The sequence below is a fragment of the Alligator mississippiensis genome, chromosome 2 (genome assembly GCF_030867095.1).
Source record: "Alligator mississippiensis isolate rAllMis1 chromosome 2, rAllMis1, whole genome shotgun sequence".
NCBI classification, from domain to species: domain Eukaryota; kingdom Metazoa; phylum Chordata; order Crocodylia; family Alligatoridae; genus Alligator; species Alligator mississippiensis.
In genome coordinates this window covers 104,230,408-104,257,139 of record NC_081825.1, presented here as the reverse complement: position 1 = coordinate 104,257,139, position 26,732 = coordinate 104,230,408, and the positions used below count along the sequence as shown (strand labels likewise).

The window sequence follows — 26,732 nt, the reverse complement described above, 5'->3', positions numbered from 1 at the left end:
CTTTTGAACTTTATTAGTGTAAAACAATAAAGTGCATTAAATAAGAAAGAAGTAATTTATGGACCAGTACCAATTAGTAGTAAGTCAGGCAGGCAGATAAGAGATCTAGGAACCAGGTCTTTCCTAAACCGTTATATATTGTTCAATCAAGCCTTTCAAGGATCACAGAAGAATAGGTTTGGTTTGGTTTTCTAGAGACTCGGAATCATTGGAGATTTTTTTTTAAATTGCACACTTTCCCCCACACCATATAAACTAGAGGCTTAAAAGCTTAGCTTGTAGGATTCCTATTCACTGTGTGCCACAACCCCAGAAGGAAGTTAAAGGAAGGCAACTTAGTAAGAACACATTTCCTTGCATGCTTGCACTTCTTTGTTTCTGTTCTGTGCTGTTTTATTCATTTTATGCTAGCAAAGCTTGTTTAAATATGGGTCATCTGAGCAGTTTCTCTTGTCATTAAAAAAATAAAAAAGTGGCCAAGGGATGAATATGCCAGGCAGGATTAAGCTGCTTATCTGGCATTTGATCAACAGATGTCCTATAGGCAACCACCAGCTCCTGGGTCCTTCCATCTAGGCAGCGCAGTCTATTCCATATTGGGCAGAAGAGTCTTTGACTCATGTCTTCCCTCTAGGGCAGTGGTTCTCAATCATGTTGACTCAAGGCACCCCTCAGAAAATGCCAGTTCTTAGCGTTTATTCTTTCCTTAACTATAGAAAAAAGATAGAGCAAGTCTTTTGTTGCAAAAGAACTCAGAAAGCCTCAGAACTTGGAGTGTTTTTTGATACTATGGATTCCTATTTGAAATCTCTGGGTTTGTCTTTTGAACCACCTGTAGATGTCTGCATGCTTAAAAGTGTTAATATTGAGTGCCACCCTTAAAAGGATCTCATGGCACCCTGGTTGAGAATCATTGCTTTAGGGGCAAAGCAGTGAAAAAATTACCCCTTTTGCAAAGACCTGCAGCTATACTCTGGTGACATCTCACCCAAAGTCCCAGGGTTTTTTCCTTAATCCACCCTGATCTTGATTAAATTTAGAGACAGATGAATTAACTTTCACTTGAGTGCAGATCTCTCTATGCTCTATTAATAGGATGAACCACACTTTTTCATAGCTTGAGCCTGTAGCTCTTATTGTAATGCATCCAACTGCTGTTGAAGCCAATGGCTGATCTGCATATTAAATGACTGTAGGAGGCCATCTCTCCATGACAGTACAGATCTTTAGAGAGAAGGCGGTTCTTTCATAGCCGGCAAAACTTTTTAATTAGAGTGATAACATTTGATGAAGATAGAGCACTTTTTCCTTTCTTTATTTTTCAGAGCTCATAATTAGATGACAGAAACCAAGCTAGACTAACACTTAAACTAAAAAGTCTAAATACAGATAGAAAATTGCAATTTCTTAGATATTCAAATAATACCTTAAGCAAGCCAGAAAAGTGAAACATGCAGTTTGCTCATTTATCCTAAATTAAATGAATACAATCTCCTGTCAGCCATCTCACAATGCCTGTGGAATCTTAAAAAAGTGGTTATTAAAGAAAAAGTGTATATAGTTTCTCATGCTCTTGTCAGAGGTGAGACTTTGGAAAGAAACGTTATGAACAGCTGGGTAAGTAAAGGTTAAAATCAATCCCTGCTTATCATTTCTTCCCTCCCAAATGTTAATCTTTTTATATATAACTACAAGACAAATAATTTGACACTCATACTGCTTTATCTCTGTATATACTAGAGGTGCACCAATATATTGACCAATCTCAGATTGGCACCAATGAAAGGAAAATTGGCATGATCGGCAATCGGCTCTTTTTGGCTGGTGTAGCCGATAATGTCATTGATAAATGCCGTGTGCATGTGCACAGCTGCAGCATTCATACGGCCAGGAATGCAGCTAGGCAGCTTGGAGAGCAGTGTCTGCCCAGTAAGTCTCTGCGGGGGGAAAGAGGTGCGTGTGTGGGGGGGCCAACTGAGGCGCCCACGGTGAGGGAGGGAGTGGGGCTGGGGCAGGGTGGAGCGCAGGATAGAGCCACAAATGGCCTGCCTGGGGTGTGTGTGTGGGGGGGATCCCACTGCTGTGTGCACCCCTGGGGGAGACATGGGGAGCACATGCCCCTGGATTTGTGCATGGGGTGAGGGTGGGCTGCCTGCTGCGGGATCAGGGAGAAGGGCTGTGCTGGCCTCTTCCCGGAAGGGGGGCTGGGCTGGGGCTGTGCTTGGGGTGGGCGAGGGGCGGCGCTGGGGGGGGCATGCTATAGGGTGCTACAGCCACCCCAAAATTTCCTGTAGACCCCCTTCCCAATGCCCCCACTGCCCACCCCATCCCGAGTGCAGCCCTGACACAGCCTCCCTGCTGGGAAGAGGCCAGCACAGCCCCTGCCCTGAGCCCGCAGTGGCAGCTTGCCCTCCCCCTGAGCACAAATCAAGGGCACATGCCCCCCATACCTCTCCTGGGAAAGCACTCAGCAGTGGGGAGCCGCCCCACCACACCTCCCCCAGACAAGATGCCTGTGCCTCCGCCCCGCAGCTTGCCCTGGCTGGGCAATGCCTGCCCCTGCCCCAGCCCTACTCCCTCCCTCTCTGTGGGTGCCTTGATAGCCCCATCCCCGCCCCTTCCCTCCTCCATGCCTCTTTCTCCCCACAGACTTACTGGCTGGACGCTGCTCTCCAAGCTGCCAGGCTGCATATCGGCTATCGGATCAGTATCAGCCAATATGGCTGGTTAATAATTGGTCATCGGCCAAAAAAACTCTTCATTGGTGCACCTGTAGTATACACTCATCAGTATCACAGAAGGTAAAAGCCTGAAATCATTTGCCTTGACCTTCAGTGCTGCCACTGGAAGTGAAGGAAATACTTTTTGAATGAGTAACATATAATGCAGAAAAACAGGCTTTAATTATACTGAATGGTTTGTTGAATCAAAACAGTGAAAAAGTACAAAGTCATATAGTATTTAAACCTATGACAGCATTTTTAGTAACAAAAATTACCTTGGCCTAAAATATACTATTTTAGACTAATGGGTTTTAATGGGCATTCTATAACTAATAGGATTTTAAAAATATAACAAAAGATAATATAAACAAATTCACATTAGTTTACATTTCATTGAGAACATGTTACATAGATTACATTGCTTGATCATATATTAGAATAAACAGCTGGAGCGTTCTCAAGACAAAAGAATTTTAACCTGAACTAGGTACGAGATAAAGATGAACCACCTGATTTGGGCCTGCTCTCCACAGTTATGCCAAACCATCATGGTGGCTCTCCAGTGCATATGTTGTAGTAGTATAGTATACACATTTTTGGTGCTGCAGTGATATTCAAGGATTCACTGTTTTTCAGGGCCACACAGACATGGAAAGAAAGATCTCATCAGTGTCCCAACAGATGGAGAAAGTGGTTGTGGAGACCTGCCTAGTTCTTACGTTTCCACACTCAGAGATGGTAAAAACTTTCCAAATTCATTTACTTCCATTCTGCCATCAAAGGTTATTTTCTTTGGGGGGAAAAAAATGAACCGCACTAGCCATTGCATAACACTCTGGGTAAAGTCTGCCTTTATAAAAAAGAAAAAATAACCTGTTGTCCATGTGCTGGCATTGTAAACTACATTGTTATGAGAATGAAATTCAGTCAGATGCAATGGGTCATTAAAACTAACATTCAGACAATGCTTTGAGGGTCATATTAATTTATTTCCTCTTTGCTATCAGAACTTCAGAATCGAAGGCTGGAGCCCCTTCATTTCAGTCCAGTACGTTCAAAAGAAAGGATGCAAGGAAGATATAAAGGAAAGCCAGTTTCTTCACAGTGAAATTACATTCCTCTTCACAGTCTCAGTGCTGAATTTCATTTGAAAGATTTGAATAACACAAGAAAGCAGATACATCTCTGTGCATTTAATGCATGATCCTGCACTAGTGAAATAATAAGATTTGCTCAGGTGACTTCAGTGGACAAAAGCCGATATGCTCAGTAATCCATTCAGACCTCTGATCACATATAACTCTCCAGAAATGTTTGATGTCTACCAACTGTCCCACTTAGCCGTACTAATAAAAATACAGGCTTCCCAGTTATTTATCAGATGTACATTACTGTACACCAGCACAGCCAGTGAGATTTTCAGGGTAGGAGGGCAAATAAATTTTGGCTAAACTGCAAGTATCAAGCAGCTTAGCTAGCATTTGTGTATCCCCATTTTTCATATCCTATTTATGAATATAGCAATGGTAAGTTGCATAGTATGTGCCTGACTCAGTATTAAGAACACATACAAAATATTGCAAATGTTGTAATATTAAGGCCTCCGCTTTTAGAGCCGGGTGAGAATCACAATTGAGATTTTTTTTAAAAAACAGTCTTTTTAGCTCTAGTGGTTGTGCAAGAAAGCTTGAAAACGGGAACAGAAAGGAAATAAAAAGAACCCTGAATTTATGATTCTATAAAAATCTCATGATTTTAAAGGCAAAGTCGTGATTCTGGGTGAGCTGACCCATGATTTTAGAATGCTTGAAACAAACCTGCTTAACAATATGCAGCGTAATATTTTACATTTGAAACTGCAGCTTTTTGTGACGTGGACTTGCAGTGGATGGAGGCAAAGCAGCGTATCCTAAGCTAGATTCCCGAGTGTGTTTTACCATCTACCTTGCACATCATTCAGAGTTTGCTTCTCCGGCTTGAAAGGACATAACTGGCATTGTGTGTTATGTGTCAAATAACTTTCAGTGTCACATTCCTTTCAAGCCAGAGAGGCACATTGCACATCTCAGTATGCCTAATTCTGTGTAGACAATCTCCAGTTGTGTTCTGACCCCTCATGAGAAATGTGAAAGAAAACAAAAAAAATATTTCTAACCTATGGTCTACCTTCAACTTTTTTTTGGTGCTCCACCACTTATTTTGCTATGATTGCATATAGTATAATACAGTAATGATGCAGTCATCTCTTCGTAATTTTATTAGGAAAAAACAGTTATATTATCTTGTGGGTATCGATTGCAGCAGAAATATGGACAGATAATATTTAGTTACTTTTGGTGGTTTAAAAGGAAGACTGCAGATGAACAATGTTTACCTATGCTTAAAGATTTTCCTCATAGCCTGAATATTTGTATAGATTTTGGAATAAAAAGACTATTAGTAAAAAGAGAGTCAGAAAAATAATGGGCTTCAACTCCATCCTTTCAGATCAGTTCCAGTAATGTCAAGGAGACACTGACCTCTTCTAACAAGGCAGCTAGTGATTATCCCTGAGAGATGTAAAGTCTGTGTAGCTCAGGTGGCATCAAACTCACTCCGTGCTCTGGGCAGGATCTAGAAGATCCATAGTTGGTGGTTGTAATGTAAGCAGAAGAGGTAGCAGGGCCAGCCGTGGTAGAGGCAGCGGCAGGGCCAGTCGTGAAAAAAGCAGGGCAAGTGGCCATGGGACAAGTGACCGCAGGGTATATGGGATTGTGTTGGCATAGTTTGTGCTCACCCTGCTACCAGCGACAGCCATACCCAATGGGACCCATAGCCTCAGATTCTGAATCAGATCCTGCCCCAAAATTCCCTGGCCTGCCAGGAGCCTTGCAGGCTGAAGGGAATGCCTCTGCGGGCTAGATTCAGCCCCTGGGCCATATATTTCACACCCCTGATGTAGCTAATTCTACAACCTACTCTTGTCCCCTTGCACAGCAGGCAGTCCTGGGGTGCAGCTGGAGCACTGTTCGCAGATGACCCTGGGTCCATGGAATGGTCCAGGGAACTGTTCCTGCTAGTGCAAGATAGGACAACTCCAGACTTGCTCTTTGGTACACTTTGGGCCAAATCAGCCTTTTCTGTCTCAACTGCAACGGAAGTGTGGAAGTGACAGTATCTGCTTACAAGGCCAGTGACTGTGCATGCACTTTTGCCATAATGCCCGGGGGTTCAACATATCACAGAAGTATAAATATCAGAAAGCCTATGTACACTAGAAGTTCTCTATGTTATAAATAAAATTTGGCTAGACTTGCTTTTTCCCTGCCCTGGACCTTCACTAAGTACTTTGTTATTATACTCTCCCTTGAGAAACCAGGAAAGTATGTGTTAGTACACTGTAAATGAAAGCTGTTATAATTCAGCTGCTGAAAGCGTAACTCGAGTCAAAATTCTCTTATTCTTCTGGATTAAAAACACAGGCTACAGCAATAGGCTATTCAGTGGGGAGTTGATCTCCATTCCTTCATATTTTAGCAACGGTCTATGAGCCAATTCAGTTTTCTAAAGAATCCAGTCTTTTATAGACACAATTAAACATTGCATAAAGCCACCTAGTTGTTTATATACATTTTTAAACCTTGACAGTCACATGAATCAAGCAGTAAGGAAAAACAGGCATGGGAACACTTATTTATTAGGGCTGTGTGAAGCTTCAGGTGCTGATTTGATTCAGAGGAGATTTGGCCTGATTCAGCAGCTGAATCTCCAAATCTGAATCAAATAGGGAGACCAATAAAAAGGTCCGAATCGATTCAAAGCTCTCTGAATCTATTTGGAAAAGAATTGGAGAGATTTGAAGATTTAGGAAGTCCCCACTTGCTGCTGCAGAGAGCTGGACCCAGACTCCATGCTGTCTGGGGCTGGAGGAGGCGGGAGGGGACCATGGGGGGACCTCTGGTAGGCTCCATCCCCTGAGCACCCCCTGGCCCCTCGTGCTCTCCCAGCCCTGTCAATGGCTACCCTGCCCGGCCTCAACATCCTGGCTCTTAAAAAAAAAAAAAAAAGTCCCGCACTCACCAGCAGCTGCAGTGGCCATCGGGGTTTCTGAGGGCTTATGACAGAGCCCCCCATACAGTGTGGAGTAGTGGGGATTGCCCACCTGCCTGGCAGCAGCTGGTGAGTGCAGGGGATTTTTATTTTATTTTTTAAAGAGCCAGGATGTTGGCGCCAGGCTGGGCAGCCATTGATGGGGCTAGGAGAGCAGGCAGGGGACGGGGCCTGTTTGACTCGGAGATTTGGTGGCGGTCGAATTGATTCGGGACAGTGATTCAAATCACAGAGTTGAATCACTGTCCCCTGAATCAGCTGAAGCCGAAGCAAATACTAGCTGCTTCGCACACACTTATTATTTATATAATGTCCATTCTGCTAACTCTAAAATGATACCCTTTATTTGTGCTAGTTATACTTCTCTTGTACTGCCTTTTGATATTTTAATTCATTCTGCCATTCCTTATATATGACAATAGAAGTCTGGCTTTGAGGGCATATAAAAACCATTATTGATTAAATTGACCTCTCACGCATCTTACAAAATTTAGGGTTTATTACAATTTTCTGGCCAGATCTTTAGCTTGTATAAAGTGAAGTCAAGGTCTAAAATCTGGATTGGATGATAAGCAAGCTCATACCACTATACTATTAAATTCATTCAGTCAAAACCCTGGAACCAGACAGCTTCAGACTAGAGGCAAGTATTCATGCACATCTAGATGCAGGTCTGGCGACTAAGTAGGTCCATTTCTCAACTGAATTTATTCAGTGTTCAACATATAGTGCCTCCCTGCTGTCCCACACAAGCATTGTACCAGGGTGACTTCAATAAAATCAGTGGTCTCACATTGGAATAGACCTGGTATAGTTCAAGGAAGAATCAAGGCCAGACTTATGTTGCCATGAAGTAGTACTGCGGGATTATGAACCCACTTCTGCGTAAAACCAGAGGAATTCCACTGAAGTCAATCAACACTGCATGCAATTTAGACCACTGTATTTTATTTGTGTTTTCAGGAAAGAGGAGTGGAAGAACATTTCAAGTGTGTTAAAACATGGTCACAGGTATGGGTAATTAAAGAACTTCCTTCTAAGTTTGCTAGATATCTGAAAGTCACTTTCACTTCCTGCATGCGTCTGAGGTACATTAAGAGAACCAGGAGATTCTTGACTCATTTGAGAGGCATCTGCTGAACAACTGAAAGAGAGATCTAGAGGAAAAAAAGAAAGGCAGGAAAGTAGGCTTTTGGCATTTAACATAAATTAAAAATTGAAGTCTATGCATTCAGAATGCTCCTGATCTTTTGCTATGCTCTATGTTGCTCTGCAGCAACCATGCTTGCCACAATTCTTCATAGATTTGGAGCAAGGAGAATTGCCTTCTCATTCTGTTTTATTGCCCTGGTTTTTTCATGGTCCTTAAGTTTTGTTTCAGTAACATCCATTCTGGTCCCAAATCCAACATCTGCCAGGCAAACAAATCAACCATGGTTGGATTACCAAGTAATACAGATCCTAAGGGTATAACAGCCATGGGTTGTAACTATTACTCCTTCCAATTTTATTGTGCACTATGAAAAGAGAAGTAAGTGTACTGACACCACACAGGCAGCTCTCTTGTGTTGTCAGGTCACTTAATGTGTCAGAAACTGTCCATCATGTCTTTTTGTTGAATTTTATTTCTAGGATGAATTCTCTCTCTACTCCCACTGATTTTAATTAGATAAGGATTTCATCCCATCCTTTGTTTACTGTTGGCACAATGATGCAGACACTCTGCTGCCTCTGCCATAAACTGCAGAATTGGAGGTAAAGGAACTCACAGAATTTGCGCTTCTATTATTCACCACAAAGATCAGCATCCCTAACCTGGAATCTACTTTGGGACATATTCTGTTAGGATGGGCTAGAGCAGCCTGTCTTTTCTTCTGGTTGGTCATGTGGGAAAGTGGCTGTCTTCTTGATGCTTGCAGAATGTAGGGTGCCATGATGTGGAGAAATCTGCATGATGAAAAGATGTTGTCTGTGCTGTGAGTAAAGTGCGTGTTGGTCTAAAACTCAGTGTTTGGGTTCCTTTGGTGGGACCTGAACATGACTGTTTTTGGTGGATTCATATTTATGCACAAATTATTTGCCCAGCCTTGTTATCACGATGAGACTATCTCATCAAATGGTGGTGGCAGTCACTTCGCCCAAGCTTCATTCTCCTTGCTCCCTCTGGGTCTGCCCAATGCCATCTTCTAAGTTCCACTGAAGGCTGCACTCTAGGGTCAAAACTTCCAGACCTAAAGTTAGGTTCCTAAATCCATATTTAGGCAACTAAAAATAATATTCAGACTTTCACCTGCAATTCACAAAAAGAGTCCGTCAGTAATCAGCATCCTTGAAACAAAGCCACTTATATTTAGAACTCTAGCATTAAAGCTTTATATTATTAAGCCATTAATTACATCGAAAATTCCCCTCAGCCTAAATTATTGATTCACTCCTTTATAGTTGATTAAGTCCTTCTTAATTACCAGATTTATTCAAATGTAGTGGCTTAGAATAAATACATAAATGCATTTTCTTTGATAAGTGCTGCCTAATAATACAAAAAGATTCTCTTACATATGAGCTTGATAACTCTGCCAGGTCTATAATCTGTTTTCAGGTCAGCTGCCAGAACAGTCCTTATATACTGTGGTGTACAGCCATTTTGGACAAACAATGCCAGCTTTATTCGCTTTATGTTGAGGTTCTTTCAATAGTGATGCACTTTCTGTTATTGTTTGGACCCAGAGCTTAGCATCAAACCTGATGGCCTTATTGATGGAAACAATGCCACCTGGTGATTCCAGGACCTTTCATATGAATAAATGGAGCAGGATTTTAAAAATTCAGCCTTTTCTCCAGGAAAAAAGGTTCTGCAAAAGTCCACCTCCAACCCAAGTCAGTTGTACCAACAAAGAAAGCTGTGCACAATTTCTCCCCATCACTGTCCACTAGAGTTCATAATTGCAAGTGGCACATTCTGCTCTAGGAAGTCAATCTTCATGCTACCTCACACCTACCCTTTCATGAACGCACTAAAATACAAGATTTTCTGGCCTACCAGCAGCTAGCTGGTTTGTCCAGGTCTCTTTATCTTATGGTTTTTGCTTATGTTTTATCCTGCACAGCCACATCTGTACTTTTCCTATGCTGCCTCCTCTACCCACAGCACCTTTCCTGATGTTCTATGCCACACTATGGGCATGCCTACATGTCACCCTATGTCGCCGTAGTGACGTGCTAGTGCCGTTAGATGATGTGGGTCTACATGTGACTGGCAGCTACTCTGCCGTAGTGGTGCGCTCTCCTGTTTTGAGCACCACTGTGGCGAAGTAGTGGCAAAAAATAACTGTGTGCCATGTACGTGGCTCAGTACGGGAAGTTGCTGCGCTGTGCTTTAGTACTTCAGTACTCCAAAAGGAAGTACTGAGGCACGGCACAGTAACAACACTTTCACTCCTATTATAGATCATATGTAACGTAACAGTTACATGTAGCATGAAATCACATACGAAAACTATGTTAAAAGAAAATGAATAAAGCTGTAAAGACAAGCAGTCAATAGTACAGAATAGGTTGTCTGGGCAAACTTAATTTTCTCTCCTTTTTCATACACACATTATGATGTAGTTGTTAATTACATGATTACATGTTATTTTTCCCCTCATGGGGTTCTGCTTTATTCCTTGCACATAAAAAGCAGTGCTCAATTCATGGGCAGGTATTTAACATTTTTTATTTCTTCTTGTTGTTTAACGGGTGGCCATAGGCCTTCTCTACTGCATACAATTCACAATCTCCCCCGAGGACAGAATTATTAAATTCCTCACCGACTCCTCTGTGGCACTCGTCATCACAGTTTTTCAGCACTTCACAAACAATTTATCCTCACAAGAGCCCTGTGTGAGGGTAAGATATTGTTCTCACCATTTTATATACGAGGAAGTGAGATGTAGAGATTAATGTCACATGTATCCACTAATTTTGAGTGCCCCATTTCAGATACTTAGGACTGGATTTTCACGGTACTTAGCATTATGTAACTCTTCAATGCATTGAAAGCACAGCTCTCTGACTTCAATTGCAGTGTAAGTGCTGGCACCCACATCAAATCAAATGCCAGGGCATCAATTCAGGCATTGCCAGGTAATTATTGTCCACCTATGAAAAGTCTGTTTTAAGTGATTTGACTAGCATCACTCAAGATCTCTTGAGCACAGCCAGAAGGAGAATCTGGTTTTCCAGGGCAGCCTTCAGCTGCCGTTGCCATGTGATCTGCCTTTGCCTGCCAACCCTTGCCCGTACTGCTACAAATAAAGCAGGTGTTCTGCTTCCTTCAATATACAACTGAGTCATGTTCAGAGTAGGTCTATCTTGTGCATTAAATGAATTATGGGTGTTGTGGCAAAAAAGTATATGGTGCAATGAAAGCCTACATCATAATGCATATGCATAGATGATTGAATTAAGGTTGCACAGGCAACTTTAATTCCAGCGTTTCCTAACTTCTTAGTGCTTGATTTTGCAGCCTTTTAACATTATTCTAGTGTCATCTTTTAGCTTTTAAAAAAAGCAAACCGAACCCCTCCCTGAAATTCAGTTGTCTGCTCTATCATAGCACTCTCAGCCATCCCTACCTCTTACTTCCAATCACATTATTTTGCCTATCCCAGTGTCCTTGCTCAAACTGATCTTTCTCTTCTACTTACTGCCTGTTCTTTGCCCCAGTCGCTTTCATTTCTGGATTCTTGTCCCAAGCTCTCTGTCTAGAAAGTCCCAACTGTCTCTTTGCTTACAAGTTATTTTTTGTTTTGCCTCCCCTCTGCATTGGCCTCATCTTCTCTTCACACTTGCTCCTAGTTTCTATCCAGACTGTTCCAATCACCTTGTGCACCTCCTCTTCCAATCTCAGGGGTCCCCTGCATCTGACTGGCTTCCAGTCCCTGTCTTCCCCAGTCCCAGTCTCTTACCCAATCAATCAAAGCCTCCCTGTGGTTCTCAGTCCCTCTCAATGTGTCTGAGCCCTGCACCCTCTAGTCTCAATATTGCCAGACTCCTTCAGAGCCTGAGGGAAAGGGTGAAGCGGGTGGGGGGGAACAGAAGTTCAATTGTACCAGTTCCCCAAGCTCAGGGGCTCCCAAAATTTAGATCACTCTTTCCTGTTTCCAAAATGGGAGATGGGGAGCCTATCTACCAGGACGTACAGGCTCTAGACTCCTTATCCCACTCTACTTGTTTTCTTCTTCTTCTTTTGTCCTCTGTACTATCTTTGAATCAGATACATTCCTCTACCTACAGCTCACTGATAAGTTGGGAAGGGGAAAGGGAAGGGGAGAAGAGATCATTGAGATCGCAAGAGATTCAGGCTCCATGGTCTCAAACCTTGTGCCCACTCCCATCCCATAAGAGGTCACTTCTACATGTGCTTCGGGGCTTGTGGAGGGACATGCTTTAATTAGAGCAGCTCTGAGAGTCACTCTAATTAAAGCACCTGGAGCATCTTGTGTATCAGGGTCCCTGCACTTCAAAATGGAAGCAGGAGTACTGTATCTAAAGCTTGCTGAATGGGCTTCAGTTCAAGTGCCCCTGTTGCCATTTTGAAGTGTGGGGACGCTGATGCATGAGATGCAGAGGCTGGCTGGAGCGCGGTAATTACCATGCTCCAGCAGACTTCATTAATTGAGCTCACTTGATTAATCAATGTAATTACAGCACATTGGAACAGCTTCCTGGCTCGTGTGCAGGCACCCAGAGACTGTAGACCTTGCAAGGTTCTTTCCAGTCCAATTTCTCTAAGATACTATGTACAATTCAAAAAAACCCCCTCTACTGAGCACACAAAAACATTGATTCTGCACCTCCCCTCCATTGTTTATAGAACAAAACTTGGGCAGATCTTCACTGGGAAGGCAAAAGGCACAAATCTAAGACAAATTTTAATTCCCTGTTCTGAACAGGATATAGAGAAGTTCAAAGAAATGGAGGCAAGAATTGTTAACATGAGCAAAGCAGTATGTTTTCCTATAGCCTCATTCTAAGAAAAAGCTGAACCATTTTGGCCAAAATTTTCAAGACAGCCAAAAATCTGCCTGAAGCAGATAGCTGCTCTATGCAATTTCAGTCCAGGTTATAAAGATGGGTAAAGTTATAGCCAGCTGAAAACAGTGTTTCATACTGGGAAGTGTTGGGTGACATTAGTAACAGCTGGCACTACAAACTGCACCTGTGATATAAACAACATGTGTAACTGTATGATACAAGAAAACCTGGTATCTTTACTCTATGTATACTTCCTTTCCTATATTATTACAATCCCTATATTACCATAATATTAAAGAATATTAATAATAATTAATAGTTATTACCTTAAGAAATGCCTTAAGGCTCAAGAAGACTATGGCCATATTGGGATAGGTACTATACAAAATACCGAATAATTATCATTTCATGATTGCAGCCTATAGGATGTAGGAAAAAGGCCATAATAGACCCTTTTTCTTGTCAAGGGTCATTGTTTCCTCCTGTGGAATATAACAATATACACAGTCCTGCTCCTGCAGACACTTTGAGTATCTGTGTAACTTTGCTCAAGGGCCTAAGACCTATTGAAGTCAATGCAATGTATTACTTGGGTGAATAAAGCTTTGCAAATGCTTAAGTGTTCATAGGCCTGAAGCCTTGTAACTAGAATAACTAACCTCTTCATAAAGTTCCACATATATCTCTTGAGTATCAATATCTTGAAATGTCAATTAATAATAGTTATAGGTTGATTATAGTTCTGATAAGTTATAGGCTACAGGTCTCTAGTGCCCTATTCTCTATTTGTAAGGAATCTTTTCTAATCATTACAATTCATAACAATTACAATTGTTTTAACATATTTGATAAAGCTATTGTTTTGTTCAGTAGGTGTAGAAATATTTAGAATGCAGTCTCATATAGTTTCCATATTTTGACACTGGATTCTTCCAAATGGCCATATAATTCAAAGATGTTCTGAGTTGGAAACTTGCATGATTTTAACTCATGATTATATGTCTCAGCAAATGTATAATACATGAAATGCCATCTTGGAAAGCGAAAGCACAGCAGAGCCACTTAGCAAGTTGACAGGCTGCCACTACTGTTCATCATTAAGTGCTATATAATTCAGTTGTAAATACTGCAATGGTAAAACCTTAAAAGGCCTGTTTAGGCCCATCTAAAAGTTGTTAATTATGTCCTGACAAAGATATTGATGAAATGTCAAGAGAAATTTCAGTATGTTTGTATACATATTAAATATAGCCCCACACTCCATGGACAGAAGAGTAAGGATGTGCAAACCACTTCAATACATTTTTTTGCAATCACACAAAACATTCAAGGGTATGTGAAGCTGGGGATCACATTGAATGAGAAACTTTTCAAACCAAGGATCTCAAAGTGGGATTGGCTTGTGGAAGCCATCTGGCTGGGTCATTCTCACACAATGGGCTGTGGGATGCCAGCAGGACTTATGGCTGGATAAAGAAGAAGCACCTTTCTCCCTCCCTTTTTTTCCCCATCTGCTATCCTCTCTCTAACTCTTCCACACCATCATTGATTCTACTTTAGCTGCTTCTATGTCCGCTCCTCCTTCACTCAACACAGTGCTTTGCTCATGCAGTTTTTCTAGCAGACAGGTAGTCAGCAACAAGCATTGTGGGAAGGCAGTGCTTTAGAGCGAGCACCCTCAGCTGATGATTCTAGCACCACCACGACACCTAACACCTAAGCCCACAAAAACAGCCTCTAAGCAACAGCAACTCAATCCACAGTGGCTCCACACAGTTCCCAAACTCAGTCTTTTTACTGTGTCCGCAGCCCAACAATTCTTTGCAGACTGTGGGATTTGGGTGATTCACGGCAAGGAACTGTGTGTGTGTGGCCAGGTGGGGGGCGGGTGGAATTAGACCCCAGTAAAAAAGGTTAAGAGCTTTTGACTTTCATCAGGGAAGCCACATCTAGGCTAGTATTACTTACTTGCCTCAGGGATTCTCTCCCAAACCATCTCCAGATCTTTCTCATGTCCCTCTTGTTCTTTTTTCCCCTCCTTTCTTTCCTTTTTCCATCACAGCATGAAAATACTTTAGTCTCTCTCAACTTACAAAAAAATCCAAAATACAAACAAAGCACCCCCCCCTCCTCGTGATCCCTTGTCTCCTGCTTACTGCTCAAGTCTATAACCTGAGTAACATCTTCAATCTGGATCTCTCTCTTAATCCTCACATCCAGAGGATCTAAATCTTGCAGCTTCTTCTGCATGCTATCTCAAAGATCTGGATTCTTCTAACCATCCATGTAGCTAAAATTTTCCTACAGAGAGACTCTCGTTATGTTGTCTCTGAATTTTTGAGCAATCTTGTCACACTCAAACATGCAGATTGCTGTTGCAAAGATCATTTTCCTCACTCCACGTTTTGATCATGTCACTTAGTCTTTGAATGCCTGTATTACACCCCTTCTTTAGCTCATTAAACAGAAGTTGAGTACCTTCTCTTTCAAGGCCCTTTTGCTGCCTATTCCTATTCCTACCTTTCAGCTTTCATTTGCAATAAAAAAGCTGACTCCTTTTTCCAGTTGGCTAATCTCCTCTCTCATGCTGGCCTCCATCACTCACTCATTAAGTTTTCAAACAAGGACCTTCAAGATTTCTTAACATGTTTTTCCTCATGCTTGAGGTCTGTATTTAAAAAAAAAATTTGAAACATTCATGTGTTATCTTCATTCAAAGCCCTTCTTAAAACTTTCCTTTCTTGTAAGGCATCCAACAAATTTGACACTAGTTATGCTGCTGCTGAGCTGATTAGAGATGGACACTATTTTTTTGCACAAAAAACTTAAAAAATGAAGTTTCACAACAACTGAAATAATTCATGCATTAAGGCAAATTAAGTAAATACTTTCAGCCATTACTGTTTTGTCGTTGCATGGCATCTAGCACAATGGAGTTAACCACAACTAGGATTCCTGGGTGCTATAATAATACAAATAAATAATCTATAAAAAATCTGTAAATCATAATCAGGGATCCGGGCTTTCCATTTCCCATGGAAAAATGCAAAAACCCATGGATTTTCCCTTTTAACCAAGAAAAACGCGGATTTTGCACTTTTGCAATGAACTCTCTGCAAGCTGGCAGAGTTCCAGCCTGTAATGTGCTGGGGGGAGCAGAAGGAAGGAAATCAGACACAGGATACCATGTGCACAAGTACACATGCACATGGCCATCAGGCAGCATGGAGAGCAGTTCCTGCAGGTAAGTCTGGTGGGGGGGACGGGTAATTGAGTTCCCCATAAAGAGGGAGGAAAGGAGTTGGGCAGGGCTGGGGCTCCTGCCCAGCCAGGGCGGCACGTGGGGCTTGGGGCCCAGGGTTGGAATGTGCAGCTGTAGGGCCTGGGCAGGGAGCAAGGCAGGAGGTGGGGGCAAATGGGAGGCATGTGCCTCCCAGATCTGTGTATGGGGCAGGGGCAGGCTGCTTCCTGTGGGCTCCCCACCCTGCTGCCATCCCCGAGGCCTTTGCAATCCAGTGGGCGGGACCTGGTGTGGCAGGGCAGGGAAACTCCTTGTCATTTCAAGCCCTGTGTAACTTTGGCGAGGCACCCCTTTCCCACCCGGCAGTAGCAGGGGTAGTAGGATGGAGTTGTGCCTCTGCTGCTGCTGGGTGGGCAGGGGGCACCATGCCATGGTAGCATGGGGCTTGCAGCTGTAAGGAGTTTCCCTGCCAGGCCCCGTTCTTCCCTGCCCTGCCAGGTCCCGCCTGCTGGCAAGAAATGCAACGCCCGTCAACACATCTCCACCACTCCCACAATAACTACCCCATAACAGAACCATCGTCATTCCTGGATCTTACACCTGCACCTCCAGAAATGTCATGCATCTCATCCAATGCACCAAATGCCCTGATGGAAAATATGTTGAAGAGACCAAACAACAACTGTGCATCAGAATGAATGCATACTAAAAATCCATCAAAGACCAAAATATCCAATTACCTGTGGGGGGCACACTTCTCACAAGATAATCACTCCCTCTCCGATGTCTTAGTTCTAATCCTCAAAGGGAATTAATAAAAGCCCTTTTGTAGACAAGCCTACAAACTTCATTTCATAAATCTACTGGATACAAAAAATCATGGACTCAATATAGGCATTGGATTTATCACATTACAACCTGCCTGACATCTGATTCATCAGGTACTTGCTTGACCTTACCATTTACTCTTGTCCCCGCCCCCCGCCCCCACTTCTGCCCCTCTCCTCCTTTTCTACCCTTTGCCTTCCTAATTTCCAGCTATTTACTTTTTCACAGACTGCCTCTTTTTTTACCTTGGAGAACTCAACTACAATAGAGTCTCCCTTACTTATCTTTGGCATTATTTCCCCCTCCTCTCTCCCCTCCCTTTTCTTCCCATTGTTTTCCTAATTTCTACCTATTTACATTCTCACTGACATCTTGTCACACTTTTAGCTTCTTTCATTCCTTGGAGATCTCAGAACAGCAGAGCATTCCTATGCCTAAAGAAGGGTGCTTGTTCCCGAAGGCTCGCAAAGAATTTTTTTTCAACTAATCAGTTGGTCTAATAGAAGGTATCACATCTACCCAAAGAAGCTTGCCTGGCTATGTCCTTATACAAACACAGCTACAACCAAAAACCTTGGAATTAGCTAACAATGCACCTATGAACCAATTATTTAATTCAAAATGTCCAATTCAAATAACTTGGATGTACATATCTGCACTGAAAAATCCTTCTCATGGTTGTGAGATTAAGTTCACTAAGGGTAAAAACAGACGCTGGGGTTTAGGCTGGGTCTGACTGTCCCTAGCTTTGACTTTCAGCAAAACAGGTGCAGGACAGCTGTTTACACAGGGAGCTTGAATGGTATTTAACTTAAGTTCGCTTTGATTTTCTTCGAAAAGCATTATCTTGGATAATTTACAGGTACTTAAAGCAGGACAACAGGCATGCAGCTCTGTAGGATTTCAGAATTTAAAAAGGCTTTTTGTCCAGGGAGAAATTCCATATCTGTTTTTAACCTTAGTTTATAAGCCTGATTGTTAGAACTGACAATCCTGCAAACTCTGTACTATATACTGCAACTCAAACTTGGTAAATTTTGTCACTGATGCATGTCACAACAGTGAGTCAGAAGGTATGACTCTTCTATAGCTGTACCAAGTCTAAGAAAATTAGAAAGTAAAAATTGATTTTTGCTGTAAAAGCAAATGAATATTACTCTGTTAGGTAGGTGTCACTTTACCAATCACTTTTCTGATCATAAAGGAATTTTAAGAACAGCTACAGAAAGTCCCTTAAATAGTGAATTTACAAAGCCAAAACATTATAGCAAGAATGAAAAAGTTTGATGTAGAAGATGAAGGTCTTCAGCGATCACTATATGCATTAGCAATAAACAGAAGTGATAGTCAGGTCTTTGAACTCTTAGAGAATCATCAAGTCCTAGTAAATAGGTCGGGAAAGAACCCTGAGACGTCATCTATACCCTGACCTCAAGGCAGGCTCAATGGTATCTAAACCATTCTTCTTAGAGGTTGCTCTAACCTGGTTTTAAAAACCCTTAGTGATAGTTATTACTCAGCCTCCCTAGATAATATATTTCAGTGTTTAATTCTCCTTACAATTAAGAAGGTTTTCCTAATGTTTAGCTACAATTATTGTTACAATTCTTCTTGTTCTGTCTTCAGTGAACATGGGGAACAACAGAGGAACTTCTCTACAGCAAGCTGTACAATGTGAAGATTACCATAGCGTCTCTTCTTTTTCTTTTATTTTCCTAGACTAAACATATATTCTTTCCCTCTTTCCTCATAGGTCATATTTCTACACCTCTGATCATTTCTATTTCTCTCCTCTGGACTCTCTCCAACTGATCAACATCTTTCTTGAGGTGTGGTGTCCAATACTGGACATACTGGAAGGATTACTTCACGTATTTTATATACCACACTCCTTTTTATAAACCACAGTATGATGTCTGCTTTTTTTGCAAGGTGACATTGTGGAATTATGTTAAATGTATGATTCACTATAACCTGCAGATCCTTATCTGCAAAACTGTTGACTAGACAGGCACGCTCCATATTGTGTTTGTGCAGTCGACTATTGCCACTTAATTGCAGTACTTTGGACTTGCTTTTATTGAACTACATTGTATTTATTTCAGACCATTTCTCCAACTCATCAAGAGCATTTTGAATTCTAATTTAGTCTTCTGGAGTGCTTGCAACCGGCCTTCCCAGAGTGGCTTCATGTGTAAATGTTATAAGCATTGTTTCTATTCCATCCATTTCCAGGTCATTAATGAAAATAGTGCAGATAATACTCCTATGATGAAACAGAATATAGAAATTACTTTAAAATTCTGTAAAATTTACTGTAAAGAATAATCTCCCTCCTCTCAGTTTCTTTACTTCTATAACATAGATGTAATTCCTTTTAAAGACTATAGGATGATTAAAAAATTCTGCATGAAGTTTCATCTTCTATTACATTCTATAAGATTGTTAAAGAAAGAAAATGGTCTCTGCATGGTTTCTAGCATACTGTTTCCAGAGATTATATCCCCACATACACTCCTGGAAGTGCAATCTTTCACCATGATTACTGGAAAGTGGAAGACCTTCAGATCTACACACAAAACCAACAAGCTGCTTCTATTGTTCATTGACAAACAATGAATATGATTCACCACCAGCTGGTGCTGGAGGTACAGTAAACACATCCCTCAAGGTAAAGAAACCTGAGACTATTCTTATTTTTCACTTTCTCCCAACTCAGAAGCAACAGTGCTGTTTAAAAAGGGGCGGGGTAAGGGTGGGGAACAAGCGGCTGGGAGAGAGGTTTCACAAGTGGCTGAAGTGGAACAAGATTTTCCATCCGAGTGTTTTTCCTTTCTTAAGGAGAAATTCTTAGAAACTTTAGGAACACAGGCCTGGAAGGGTCCTGCCAGGTCTCCATCTCCAGCTCCTGACCATGGCAGGCAAACACATCTTATCATCCCTTTCATATTTGGTAGCAGTTAAAACCATCGTTTACAAGCTAACCAGCTACTTCAGGGGGGAAAACAAAAATCTTAAATCACGTTTCTCCCTTTGCCACTGCAGATTGACTGCTGGAGGTTGGATAATACCTACGGGGCCTGATTTACGGAAAAATCAAAACCAAAACAAAAACCCTCCAGATTTTAGGAATTTTGGCATCCTCGATATGAGTAACTGGCCACACCTTCTACCAGGCCCTCAATCAAAACTCTTGCAACACATTTCACACCGCACCTTCTTTACAGAGAAGATGAACAGAAATGGTTCCAACTGCAACGCTCCATTAACTCATTATCCTTATCACATTGATTCTTTTTCTACTGCAGTAACCAAACATTCCCTGCTTGCCAACTGACTTTTAAGTCTCCTGTCAATATTTTCCCAAGCGCTGAAGTTCAGGCTCTTGGATTTAGGCTTCAGGTGAAGTTTACCTCTGTGCAGATGGCCTATGCAGCACTTAAAGCCTGTGATTTAATCTGAGGTTGTAAAATGGGATTTAAGTATGCCCATGCTTTGTGCTCTGCATGGGGGTGACTTTCTCCTGCGGCTCTCGTTTATGGGAATATTGAGTGCCTCTCCAACAATACCGTTACATTAAAAAGAGGTTTTATTTTTTTGCTTGGTTTTGCACTGAAAAATGGTGGCAGAGGAACATGTGTGCGTGGTTGGTCCACTTTATCCTGGTAGCAATGGCATATCCATAAATCTGGTACAACCAAGGCTGGAGAGGGCAGCGGGAGAGGTGGGGTAGGATGATACAGTGAATAGCACTCCTTTCTCTTGAGCAGAAACATTCACTGAGCATTTAGTAACAATATGCAAGCATGCCCGAATAGCACCCAACACAACAACATTCTGGTCTAAGGACGTTTAATAATCCCATTGACCTATACATTTGGGGGTCTGTAGGTTACAGAACTAACAGCCTTAATCCATCTGGAGACCATTTTTTTTTTAAATTAAGATCACAGCTCTTTTCCTTAGGTCAGAAAGACAGGCTGTATGTCTTCAGTTCTGGACAGTATAAAACATATTATATGTCCTCTGAGTCATCTTCAGGGAGCTTTTACTGTTTGGCTACGAGGATGTGGAAATACCTCTTGATTTAAGTAAAAAACGGAGTTAATTTTATAAAGGAAAAAACATGCAATTCTAAAAGTAATTACGTCCAGCTGAAACATGAAATAAACTAGGACTTGGAAGTGGAACCATTGTGTAATTGGATCAGGAGGCTCCAAGATCTTATCTCTCTCAGCAGGGCTGGCTCCACAACATCAAACTAAGAGAGGGTACATATAAATGCATGCACATACAAACACATATTTTTATAAGTTATTAAGTATTAGCCTACCAGGAACTTTTTTTCTTGTCTTCTTCCAATAAAACCTTTGAAATAGTTTAAACGAAATCTCCTTTTAATTCAAACATAGTTCTTAATAATGCTGAAATGGATCAATATGTTTGATTTATTCATTTAAAAAAAATCTTCTTTAGCATCTCAGATCCATCCTGTGGATTCAAAATCTTATTTAAAAATATCCTCATAATACAGATTTATTTGGGGGGGGACCCCAAATCTCTGGCCCTTCCCTTACTTGAAACTGAGGTAACAAAGTGTTTCAAATACAAAATTTTAAACTCACTAGTTTTAAGCATTGTTCGCCTCCCCACCCCCACCAAACTTTCAAGACAAGTGTAAGAAGTGATTTAGTTTGACCTGACCTTATGAGATCTCAAGCTGAGGTTTCCATGTTACTGTCTTTAAATAACTGAACATTTCCCACTTGTGTTTAATTAGCACCTTTTTTCTTGCTTTGTTCATATAACTCATAAAATGAAAGAGGAGAAAAAACTGCCTGCTCCAGGGATGCTGAGATGTGGCAATTACACACCAAAATGAGAAGGTGACAAAATGAAGAACAACTAATGTGAGGGAATTAGCTCAGTCTCAGTTCTAGGTCACCAAGGCAAATCTAGCCCAGTCTAGTAGCAACGGAGATGAGGATCATCTGATTAATTATTTGGCCTTCTATCTCAAATAAGTCCCGTGTGGACAAGTTTTCAACCATTTTTCTAGCATTAGCAAGTAGCTCTGGTGGAAAACTCATGAGAACAGCCCAGAATTAAGTCATCTGGGCCCTGCAATTTCTTAGGTGCAAGCAGTGTGCTGGGGAGTCCCAGGAAGTCCATAGGACTCTATCCAGGTGCAACTACCTGTTTACATGAAGCTTCAAGGAAGCACCCCCAGGGCCAATAGGTAAACTTTTCCTCTGCAGAGAACAAAAGCCTTACATGGGCCTGAAGAGGTGCACATGTCTTGTGTTTTAAGGTAGTTTTACCTGAAATGAGCAAAAAGACTCAACTGACTTTTTAGCTGAGAGACAGCAGGGTGCTTATTGACTAGACAGAACTGCAAAGCTTGTGCTATTTCTATTCTATTTAAAGAGTATTTTTTTTCCAGACAGTTCCATCTAGTCCTTTCCTTGTACTTAAAACAATTCTTAAAAACACTGGAAAGATGAATAAATCATTAAAAAACTGGAAACAGAGGCTCCTAGAAGACTGGATCATCTGGTCCCTGGAGGTGTGTTACTTATATCTCTATCTTCCTTGCAAGCAATGCTTCTAAAAGGATCAGACATACTGAACCTATGGAAGTGTTACTGTACACTTTACATCAAGTCACATTTTTGACTGCTGTTTTAAAGCCGATAAGTTTTGGCCTCCATTTAATTTATCTCAACCTATCTGTAGCCATCAAACATAGAAATACCTGTTTCATACTTTAAACGCTGTATTTTAGCTGAGCACTGTGACCTAAAAGTATTTGTTTTAAACTAAAACCTTCCATATGATGGAAGAATGTCACTGGGATTTGAAAAAAATCAAACTTAAATATTGCCAAATTATTTCATTTAGCAGTAGAGCCGTCAGAATGAAAACAAACATACTGTGCCTAAGCCGAATTCCACAGGGAAGGAAGAGTTACATGTGAGCACTAGTGTGATCCTGGCTAATGACATGTAAACTGAAGTATTTATTTGCCACATTAATTTTAGCCTTATAAAGAATTCCTGCAAACAAATCCCAGTGCTTCCAGCCACTGAGTGAAATGTACAGTAATTACTAGTAGTTTAAAGAGATACTGTCCAGTCTGATTAATCCAAAATATAATCCCTCCATTCCAGAGTTTCCTAGTAGCTTTTCCTTTAAAGTATGTCTTCCAGCTATGACTCTTTAACAGATGGGAGAGCAGGCATTAGAAATTCCAGTGAAGGACTGGCTTAGGGTCATCCTTTCTAACAACTCTTACTGTAAGACTACTGCATCTCTAGTGGTTGATATTTTTTCATACATGAGAAAAATATCTGAAAAAAAATCTCATTACCAATTACATTTTGTACTTTGTACAAAAATGACACAGGGCATGTCCGTACACAATGTATGAGTTAAACTGGATACTGGGAACAATACAGGCACACTAACATGGTGCTGCTATGTCTGGGGTAATTTACTTGTGCTACTATCTCAGCAGAATAAATCAACCCTGACAGGGCATTGTGCTACTACATCCAGTACATGAACTAGCTCAAATGTCCCTATAATGTCTAGCAAACAAACAAAAGCTCCTGCATGAATGCCTCAGACTTGTTAAATATGCCATAAACCAGAGGCAAAAAGTGCTCATTTACCTGTGATGTTAGTGAAATAGCACTTTATTCTAATAGGATATTGCTGTCTCATTTTATAATTAAATCAGGAATCAGGGTTACTTTTTTTTTTTTTTAAATCAGCTTACTGCTTTTGCAATTGAGATAATAGAATGAAAGAAGTATGTGCTTGTGAAGTGTTCATCATCATCTCATAAGCTTCCCCCACTTTTCTAGTCGGCTTCATCTTGTTCCTGTATTTTCCTATAAGAAGCTCTTTTTTCTTTGTCATCTAGCAGCATCATGCTAATCAGAATGCAGCAAATGGAAGAGAAATACTTACACCACAGATTTCCGAATGTGGGTTTTCAGATAGAAACCACATGTTATAACATAGGGTTTAACTGTTATCACAACAGAACACATGTTCTTGTGCTCTCTCCAGAGAGAGAAGGGCCTTGGATATATTAATCAAAATGAAAATGAAGACAACATCATGCTAGCCTGTTGAGTGTCTCAAAAAAGGAAGCCAATTTTTGAGTATATTTTACAGTATTTCCCCTCTGTACTTTGCAGATTTACATCTTTCATGTTTAAGAACTGACTAAGGAGATCTAGAACTTTGTCCTACGTATGTTATACTGAAAAGGGCACCTCTTACCTCTCTGAGATGGCAGGAGGAGACCTTCTCCCCCATCCAGAGCCTGTGACAGCAGGAAGTCCCCACCCACTACTAACTCAGCAGCTAGGTTATGTTTTTGATCAGTATGACCTGCTGTTCTCTTTTCCTTGTACTATGGAGTGCCCCATTGACAGTCACAGGGCAATATCTCTTCCCAGAGGAACAGTTTCAAGCCATCAGCAAATTCAGGCAGATATCACTACATTACCTGCACTTTGTCATCTATGCCCATCAAACTGATTCAGTTAAAATAGAGGTTGGGTGCTGCGCATTGCATGGGCCATATGTTGCAGGGGCAGGCTCCCAGGATCTCCCCGCCACCACCAGAGGCAGCAACAAAGCACAGGCTCCCAAACCCCTGCCATAGGTGGGCTCCTAAATCCTTGCCACAGGGCTGAATGGGCAGACTCCTCATTCCCTGCCACGTTGGCAGCATCAGCAGTGCACAATGCTACCCCTCCCCTGCTGCATGGCAGTTAGAGAGGTAGCTGCAGGGGCCCATGGGCCACCACTTGGACAGCCCCAAGTCAAAAGAAGAACTGACAAAAACCCACACCTAAAACTTGAAGTGAACTGCTTTTGAGATTTTAAAACTTGTATTAGGTTGTAAGCCCTGAACTTGAACTTGTAAGCCAAAACCAATCTGGAAAATAGCTTTAAAGCACAAAAGTTTTAGATGCTTCTTGAAATTGGTCTCTCAAACCTTCTTCTAAAACTAACTTGTAGCACCCATCACAAAGACAACCCAGTCTCTCATTTCCCTCCTGTTAAATTTAAGTCATGTTTCCTGATGAAAACTGAGCACTCACAATAGGAGGGTACAAAATATAGCCTTGATTCTGTGAACATAAAAGTGAAACTGGATTACTTCCATATGTAAATTCACTCGTGTATAAGCAGAGCCACGACATTTAAAAATGAAAAGCACCCAAATTGTTGCAAACACTGAGTTTTTGTCACAGCTTTCCATAGGAGTTAAAAACCTTTTGTTTTACACTGCTGACCAACCTACTGGTATGCTGAAATAAAGTTTTTACTATTGAAACAATGCAGCTAGGAAAAACTTCATGGCCATAAATCCAAATACATGTACACATGTAGGGGGCTGAAGAGTAGCTTGCTTTATGATAGTCCTAGAGAATTAAGAAAACACCAAGGCCATACAGTTTACTTATTGGTCCTGTCATACCTTCATTAACTTGTTCCCCCTCCTCAACTAAGTGAAGGTAAGACTGATGATGCTGTCTACCTTAGTCCTTCCTTCTTCCTTCCACTTCGTTCTTTAGATTTATTTGTTTGCTGCCTCATCCATATTTCTCAGAATAGGGTCTGTCTGTTTTCTATTATGGCAAGGGCAAAACCAAGCACAATTAAACTCTGATTTCAGTTGGGGCCCATGGACATTATTGTTGTATAAATTAATAACAATTACTTCTGCATTGTTAAGTTCTGTGATTAACGACAGAAGCAGGGGGGGCAGAACCTGGGACTCTGCCCCTTTCACCTCTACCATTAGAGGGCTGCCTCAGGAATTATTTCTTTAAAATTTCACAGAGACAGCTGAGACCTCCTATGCACCAAAGGGAAGATCTGTGCATCAAAACTCCCCTACCTCTGAAGGATCTGATTCACCCCAAGGGGGTTTGGAAGGTCTGGGCAGTTCTATGCCAGTCACTCTCAAACAGGTCAGCCTGCTGTGGGGGCTGGTATATGTGGTCCTCTGGAGCTTGTATAGCCTGAAAAGCTAATGGGATTTATAGCTCTTACCAAGAATAAGATACGTTCAAGCAAACAAAGCTTGAAAATACAGATAGATGGAAAAAAATGAATGGATGCTTTCCCCCCTCCATGTCAACTAGCTAACATAACTGTATACTTGTTGCTATTCTGTAACTGACCTTGGATATTTTAAATCAAGTCATTTAATGTTAATTATACTGCACTGAAGGTTGAATGAATGAAGGGGAACAAGCAAGGGGCCTTCCACCCAAGGTTTGGGAACTCTTTGTTTAAAACCACTGAAGTTTCTGTGCTTGGGGAAATTTAAAGACTGTCTGATTCCATACTCAGGGGAGGAAATGCCTCCTATGTGGGGAAGAGAGGACTGGAAATATAGTCTTGATTCTTCTCTGCACAAACACTGAAAGCTGCAGAAAGGAAAGTGTTCATCAATGTCCAAAGGGGTGCTGCAAAATGTGTAGTTCTCTTGTGCTGCCCAAAGTCAAACTCACTTGGCAGTGCCCCTTGGCACTGCCAGTAGGCACCACCCCCAGTTCAGGGCTATAGCCAAAAGCCACAATCCAGCTCCTATTACACCATCAATACTTAGGTAGAATGCAGCCTCCTCTAAACTGCTAATGGTGTTTCAAAATGTGACAGCACTTAACACAGATCAGCTCACTATTAGAGCATACATTCATAGTTGAACTTAAGAATCACAGAATCATAGGAAATTAAAGTTGGAAGGAACCTCAAGAGGTCATCTAGTCCAACCCCTTGCTCAAAGCAGCACCATCCTC

The 26,732-nt window shown here is 41.4% G+C and overlaps 1 protein-coding gene across 4 annotated transcripts in view; it reads right to left on the bottom strand.

Moving 5' to 3' along the window:
• RNF150 (ring finger protein 150) overlaps positions 1-26,732 on the bottom strand; it is a 307,968-nt gene that overhangs the window by 9,280 nt on the left and 271,956 nt on the right. Inside the window, exon 7 of one of the 4 annotated variants that reach the window (XM_019489760.2) lies at positions 7,741-9,102. The exons of 2 other annotated variants lie outside the window; for them this stretch is intronic. In XM_019489760.2, the coding sequence (XP_019345305.1) occupies positions 9,050-9,102 (53 nt within the window). In that variant the 3' untranslated portion in view covers positions 7,741-9,049. Of the gene's footprint in view, positions 1-7,740; positions 9,103-18,954; positions 19,166-26,732 lie in introns of those variants that run through there. One more of the 4 variants, XM_019489761.2, reaches the window with a different exon arrangement.